Raw genomic sequence first — 7,678 nt, forward strand, 5'->3', positions numbered from 1 at the left:
TTCATTATGTCGGACTCACCGCAGGTAACTCATAATCTGCAGTTGTTACTCCTGTCTCCTGACAAAAACATTGCATGCAGCGCATGTGGAGTGTGGAAAGTTACTAGAGGAACTTCTCTCACAAGGAACATCATGTCAGTGATTGACAAGCCAGAGGGCCAATCGTTTACGATGATCGCGTAAACGATTGGCTGATGTTTTTAAGGCCCTACCTCGTGCACAGATGATGTATATTAATATTATTCCTTTCAGTGCACCTAATAAAAAGTCTTTTATCAGTTAGTAAAGACAGTTTCAAGTAATATTGCAAAAATGTATAAAACAAAACATCCTCTTTTGCACCTTTAACTAAAGAAAATATGTCTGATCAATAAAGAAATTAAATATCAATTCATTACTTATGAATAAATACAGGTTACACTAAAATGGTAAATCACATAATAAATAAAATAAAAAAGAATAGATTGAAAGGTGGAAACAGTCATAAATTATTTTTGCTATGGATATTTTGAATTACAATTTCAATGGATTTGGCTTGGCATTTCTCTGAGGTTGTGATCTCTTTTTGATAGACCTTTAAATATCATAAAAGCTTGTGGTCTTGCTAGATCTTTAAATATAACAAAAGCTTTAAATGACATTTTCATAGGATTTGAATCGAGAGAAGCAGATAGAATTCATCTGCTGTTTCATTTTTATTAAATAAACATTAACATTATACATGCACTTTTGTTCAAATGCAAATATTGAACATTATACGATTATGCATACAAAAATAAAAACAGTTAAAAAATAAAACTATAATAAAAAGTACTGTTATTCTGATTTATTATTCTTATAAGTGTACAATTTGGTATAAAAATATCTTTATAGCTTTTTATTCAAAGAGTATCTTATTGCCTACAGTCTATGTACAATCTTACTACCCCCATAGTAAACAACCATAAAATTTGGATTTTTTTTAATCAGTAGCCTAAACTTGCATGCAAGAATCTGAAAATTGGTCAAAAATATAGCCAAATTAATTAAATAAAAGCACATTTCATCCACTTAAGAATATTCACTGCAGCCAAAGTACATTTTGCAATAAAAATGAGAGAGGTATTGAGCACTACATATTTTAATAGTTTTTTTTTTAAGTATTAACAAAAATATTACAAATTTACAAAACAAATTGGCATACAACTTACATTCAAATACATCAATGTTAAGAGGGGCTTAGACTTAACATATAGAATACAAACAAAACAAAACAAACAAAAAAAAAAAACACTTACATTTTTTTAAATCATCCATTAAATACAGGGGATAAAATGAAAACATTATAATAAATTATATTTATCCAATAACTCTAACAAAATTCCAACTTTTTACATTTTTTTATTGTCGCAAATAATTCTTAAATACTGTAAACAGGGGGGATTTAAAAAATCTACATGTGTGAATAAATGTTTTAGCTAACAAAAGTAAAATATTAATCAAATCCCAGAAGACACTAGAATATTTGCAAGCAACAACAACAACAACAACAACAACAACAAAAATGCTCTGTATTATCTGGAGATGAGTTACACAATTTACATAATATCATTTCAAAATTAAATCTAACCCTTAGAAACTCTCCGTATCATAAAAGATTTTGAAGTGAGTTTCTTTAATTTTGGGGTGGACTGGAAATTTTAAATAGGAGGTTCTAATATGTTTAAGCATTTGTTTGTCAAAGAAAATACCCAAATTATTTCTTGCAGACCTGTAAATTTTTAATAGATAAAGTCCTGTATTTCACACTGAGTCGCATACGTCATTTTCCTGCGCCACACAGGTCGGCGCTCGCTATACTCATGTTTAGCGGAACGAGTCGCGCTAATGTTCTATGGTTCAACATGGCTCTAAGCAAAACATACGGACAAAAACCTATTAAATTCCAACTGGAAGAGGATGGAGAATTTTACATGATTGGATCAGAGGTTTGTAATTAAACGCACTAATCATTTTAACAAGGATTTAAGTAAGTGAACCGTATATTGTTTTGCATTGGGCGCTAATACGTTAGCTAGCTGGCTAAGATTGTTTTCGTTTGTAATAAGATCGATAACTGGTGAAATGGTTGGTGATTCCTTTAACTGAATCAGTCCCAGAGATTTTACACATGAAATACTGATGTATTCTTTGCGGTGTAGTTTTAACGTTATACACAATACTAGATTAACTTAACGTACCAGAGCCCAGAGATAAATAGTAACGCTGCAGTCACTGACAGAACTGGTTATGGTTATTTATTTAGTCAATCTTAAATTATTTACCGTTATGTGTTTGTATTTAGGTGGGAAATTACCTGCGTATGTTCAGAGGGTCTTTATATAAGCGCTACCCGTCACTCTCAAGAAGACTAGCGACAGTAGAGGAGAGAAAGAAGATAGTAGCATCATCTCACGGTAAGTGTTGAATTCACTGTTAACATTTGATAAGAGATCTGAGGGCTAGGTTAAAAGTAAGCTGGAAATGGCACTTTCTATCTTACAGTATAAGCAATGTTTTGTTGTGTTAGATCACGGTTACACCACTTTAGCCACCAGTGTGACGCTGCTGAAGGCCTCAGAAGTAGAAGAGATATTTGAGGGACATGACGAGAAGTACAAGGCTGTGTCAATCAGCACTGAACCTCCAGCCTATCTCAGGTAAACCATTCCTCACCTTTGATAATGCAATGGCAGTTGCACTTGCTTCAAGTTCGAACATGCTCATTTCAGAGGTTTCTTCTTCATGATACAATTAACAGCAATTACATTTGTCATAATTGATCATTTTTATACTCTTATTGCATTATATAGGTGGAACCAATCCATTTATTAAAGGGTTAGTTCACCCAAAAATGAAAATTCTGTCATCAATTCTTCACTCTCATGTTGTTCCAAACCCATAAGACTTTTGTGTTTATTTGAAACCCACTCAAAGATATTTTTATTGAAATCTGATTTCTGTCCCTCCGTTGAAAATGTATATTCACCCAAAACTCAGATAGTTATTTTTTGTGAACATCAGAGTTTTGGGTGAATAGAATTTCAATGGACAGACTTTTCATTTTAGGGTGAACTATGCCAAGAACTTTAGCTTCTTCCTTCCTGGATTGTTCCTGGAGATATAAATTATATTTATATAAATATCTCAATTTATGGATGAGGTTTTTTTTTTGTTGTTGTTGTTGTTGTTTTTTCATTTCAACAAACAGCCCAAAATGAGAATCGTGTTTAATCATGTTTATGCACCATTATTTCAATGCATAAACATAAATATTAGCCTTTATATGTTTTTAACTAAAACATTTTAATAAGAAAATGCCACAGAGATCTGTGAATATTTTTATGTGATGATGAAATTCGTGTAATGATTGTAGACTTAGTGACCAAATAAAAAGTGTATTAAATCATCATGGCAATTTTGTCACCCACAAATTCATTATTAATATTTGTTTTGTCCAGCCCTAGTTGTTGCATGACAGCACATCTGCTTTTTTTAACCTACGGATTTCTTCACAGGGAGCAGAAAGCCAAGAGAAACAGTCAGTGGGTTCCCACTCTTCCCAACAGTTCCCATCACTTAGATGCTGTGCCTTGCTCCACTACGATTAACCGCAACCGACTGGGCCGTGACAAAAAGAGGACATTCCCCCTCTGGTGAGACTTCACTTTTTAAAATTCTCACATTGTTGAGCTGTGCTTCACAGTTCATTAAGTGACTCAATTTTTCATCCATATTTTAAAGGTGCCCTAGAACCTTTTTTTAAAAGATGTAATATAAGTCTAAGGTGTCCCCTGAATGTGTCTGTGAAGTGTCAGCCCAAAATACCCCATAGATTTTTTTTTTTTATATATTCATTTTTTTAACTGCCTATTTTGGGGCATCATTATAAATGAGCCGATTCAGGGCTGCTGGCCCTTTAATTCTCGTGCTCTCTGCCCACGGAGCTCACGCTTGCCTTGAACAGTGCATAAACAAAGTTCACACAGCTAATATAACCCTCAAATGGATCTTTACAAAGTGTTCGCCATGCATGCGTCGGATTATGTGAGTATTGTATACTGTTATATGGTTTACATTTGATTCTGAATGAGTTTGAGGCTATGCTCCGTGGCTAAAGCTAACATCACACACTGTTGGAGAGATTTATAAAGAATGAAGTTGTTTATGCATTATACAGACTGCAAGTGTTTAATAATGAAAATAGCGACGGCTCTGGTCTCCGTGAATACAGTAAGAAAGGATGGTAACTTTAACCACATTTAACAGTACATTAGCAACATGCTAACGAAACATTTAGAAAGACAATTTACAAATATCACTAAAAATATCTTGTTCATGGATCATGTCAGTTATTATTGCTTCATCTGCCATTTTTTGCTATTGTTCTTGCTTGCTTACCTAGTCTGATGATTCAGCTCTGCACAGATCCAGACGTCCTGCCCTTGTCTAATGCCTTGAACATGAGCTGGCATATGCAAATATTGGGGGCGTATATATTAATGATCCTGACTGTTACGTAACAGTCGGTGTTATGTTGAGATTCGCCTGTTCTTTGGATGTCTTTTAAACAAATGAGATTTATATAAGAAGGAGGAAACAATGGAGTTTGAGACTCACTGTATGTCATTTCCGTGTACTGAACTCTTGTTATTTGACTATGCCAAGATAAATTAAATTTTTCATTCAAGGGCACCTTTAAAGTCAGCATGAAAATGATATCTGGGAAAAAATAAAAACAGATTTCATAGGGTTTGCTTACTCGTTTATATAATTTCGCTGGTTTTATTTTCTTTCTGTGTCTGACCTCTGTATATGTGCTATTACAGCTTTGATGATCACGACCCTGCTGTCATTCATGAGAATGCCACCCAGCCTGAGATCCTGGTGCCCATCCGACTGGACATGGAGATTGACGGGCAAAAACTGCGTGATGCTTTCACATGGAACATGAATGGTAGATTGTCCTTTACACAGTTCCTGAGCAACATTCATTGTCAAGTTAATGTTTTTTGTTTTGTTTTGTTTTTCACGCATTACACAATATCCTGAACTCTCATATTTTTTTCCTGGCCCGATAGAAAAGCTAATGACTCCAGAGATGTTTGCTGAAATCCTTTGTGACGATCTGGACCTGAGCCCACTGACCTTTGTTCCAGCCATTGCCTCGGCCATCAGACAGCAGATAGAGTCCTACCCCACAGACAGCATACTGGATGAGCAAATGGACCAGAGAGTCATCATCAAGGTACATGCATCATTCTGTCAAGTCACCTTGATTTCTGTAATTCCATATTATAATGTCAGATCTCATTACTCTATTATTTTGGCGAATCAGGTGTTTCATGGAAATATAAGATTGAAAATAAAAATTATTTCAATAAAAATATTTATTTGATTCTTTGGTGCATGCATAGATAAAATGCTTGCACCATAAATGTGAGATATTTATTTAAAGGTGCACTATGTAACTTTTTTGTTGTTAAAGTTGTTACACCATTAATCATTCTTCCAAAATTGTGTTTTTGTCTTACCCTGATTCACCCTATTATAAGTGTTTATATTTTAGATCTAGCGAGATGGTTTTTGCAGGAAATTGCATACTTGCGTCACTCGCCCATGCGTGTCTCATCATATCTGTAGATAGAGTTGCTCTGGCTACTTTGAAGCAAGTATTCATTCATCCACAGAGTCGAAGCACAACCAAAACAATGTTCTTCTGCAAAATGCATGCAGTTTTGTTTTTTAACCACTAGAGTGCCAAAAGTTGCATAGTGTACATTTAGAAAAAAATAATTGTATGTGTGTTATTTGTGTTTGTGTGTGTAAAATGTAATTCATTCTTGATCCTTCGGAAATATTCCAATATGCTGATTTGGTGCTCAAGGATCATTTATTATTTTTTATCAGTGTTGAAAATGGTTTAATAACTGTTTTTGGAAATTGTGATTCTTGATGAATACAAAATTCAAAAGAACAGTATTTTTTTTAATAGAAATTTCATTATGAATGTCTTTATTTTAAATAAATGGGAAAAAAATGTTACGAACCCCAAACTTTTAAGTGGTGTATATAATATATATATATAGTATTATTATAATTCGATTTGCATAAAAACATAAGGTTATGTACTTGTTTTTTGATTGCTGTTGTTTTCTGTAGTTAAACATCCATGTTGGGAACATATCTCTGGTGGACCAGTTTGAATGGGACATGTCTGAGAAGGAGAACTCTCCGGAGAAGTTTGCTCTGAAGCTGTGCTCTGAGCTGGGCCTGGGAGGAGAGTTTGTCACCACTATTGCATACAGCATACGTGGCCAGCTCAGCTGGCATCAGAGGACCTACGCTTTCAGGTACAGACTCACACACAAATCCACTTTATCAGATTCCTGGCTGAGTATGAATCACTGCATAAGATAAAATGTGGTAAAAAGTGTTAGTATGTTATTGTATTGCTGTATGTTGATAAAATACAAAGTAACATCCCCATATTATTAGAGAATTTTGAGTTTGACTTTAAAATGTTGCTCCATTTATATGATAAAGAGCATAGGAGAGTTTTCACAATTTGCCAATGTGAACTTTTTCCCAAGTTGGACATGTTTTCAGACTGTCTCATGTCTGTGACATTACAAAACTCATTGGAAGGGTCATGTTTTTCCTCTGGGTGGAAGACATAATGTTTTGTACTAATATTTTTAAGGTTCTGATCTAGTGATGGGAGGATGATTCATTTAAATTACAAGATCGCTCGGCCCAGTTTTGTGAACCTATTTAATTGGAAAATATCCAACTCAAAAGTACAAGTTGGCTCTGAACTTTGGATTTAAGCTGCTGTGTTTGGTCTTTTTATAGTGAGAACCCTCTCCCCACGGTGGAGATTGCCATCCGAAACACAGGCGATGCTGACCAGTGGTGTCCACTACTGGAGACGCTGACAGATGCTGAGATGGAGAAAAAGATCAGGGACCAGGACAGAAACACAAGGTAAGTAAATTAACTGCCTCACTTAAGACACCATTTTGCCACATAGTAGATGTGTAGCAACTACAGAGGCAAGCCATATATCAATGACAAACTATTATTGCTCTAAGACCAATAATATTTTCTGTGCAGTTACAGCACAGAAATAAGAATAAAGTATTCATAATTTGGACATATGGGAGATGTTTGTGACCATTCCAGAACTCATATCAAACTTTTTCTGTGTATTTCAGGCGGATGAGACGACTTGCAAACACAGCCCCAGCATGGTGAAGATAACAACCCTCTCCCACATCTATGTAAATCTGAAGAGGAAATGCCAATAGAACTACAACCCAGCATTACTGACATAAAAACATAGAGACATTCCATTGGCCAGTCCAGATCCAGTCCCTCCAGATCAGAGTAACTTAATGTAAACTAAAGCAACATCTGCTCCAGTCTGGCCTTGTCAAAGCCCGTGTCCTGACCTTCCCCTGTACCCAATATCTGTCTGCTGAAAGACAGACGGTCTCTGTCTTGAAATGTTGAAAGTATTTTATGGTATCTTTATTTGTCTTGTTTTGTGTTTGTGTATAGATGCCATTTTGTAAACATAATGTGATTTTAAATAAAATTAAGATAAAAAAATCTTTTGTTCCAAAAAACTTGAACACTTTCAAGGAGTTTCTTGCTC

General features: G+C 34.8%; 1 protein-coding gene across 2 annotated transcripts; it reads left to right on the plus strand.

Moving 5' to 3' along the window:
- Positions 1 to 1,823: 1,823 nt before the first annotated feature.
- On the plus strand, positions 1,824 to 7,585 carry smarcb1a (SWI/SNF related, matrix associated, actin dependent regulator of chromatin, subfamily b, member 1a). Of its 2 annotated transcripts, none has more exons than XM_067394867.1 (9): positions 1,824 to 1,967; positions 2,324 to 2,435; positions 2,570 to 2,678; positions 3,537 to 3,674; positions 4,848 to 4,975; positions 5,100 to 5,266; positions 6,181 to 6,371; positions 6,874 to 7,005; positions 7,236 to 7,585. In XM_067394867.1, exons 1-9 carry the CDS (start codon positions 1,842 to 1,844, stop codon positions 7,273 to 7,275), a joined length of 1,143 nt encoding a protein of 380 aa, XP_067250968.1. In that variant the 5' UTR covers positions 1,824 to 1,841; the 3' UTR covers positions 7,276 to 7,585. The 2 variants fall into 2 exon arrangements, with proteins under 2 accessions (XP_067250968.1, XP_067250967.1); XM_067394866.1 differs by having other exon boundaries at positions 2,549 to 2,678; positions 7,236 to 7,584.
- Positions 7,586 to 7,678: the final 93 nt, after the last annotated feature.

This window comes from Chanodichthys erythropterus, chromosome 9, assembly GCF_024489055.1.
Source record: "Chanodichthys erythropterus isolate Z2021 chromosome 9, ASM2448905v1, whole genome shotgun sequence".
In the NCBI taxonomy this organism is placed as follows: domain Eukaryota; kingdom Metazoa; phylum Chordata; class Actinopteri; order Cypriniformes; family Xenocyprididae; genus Chanodichthys; species Chanodichthys erythropterus.

Excerpts from the sequence above, each read along its gene's own strand:
- smarcb1a (XM_067394866.1), top strand. The coding sequence starts at position 1,842 with ATGTTTAGCGGAACGAGTCGCGCTAATGTTCTATGGTTCAACATGGCT. Across the intron at positions 3,675-4,847 it reads AAGAGGACATTCCCCCTCTG|CTTTGATGATCACGACCCTG; the intron begins GTGAGACTTCAC and ends GTGCTATTACAG. Across the intron at positions 4,976-5,099 it reads TTTCACATGGAACATGAATG|AAAAGCTAATGACTCCAGAG; the intron begins GTAGATTGTCCT and ends CTGGCCCGATAG.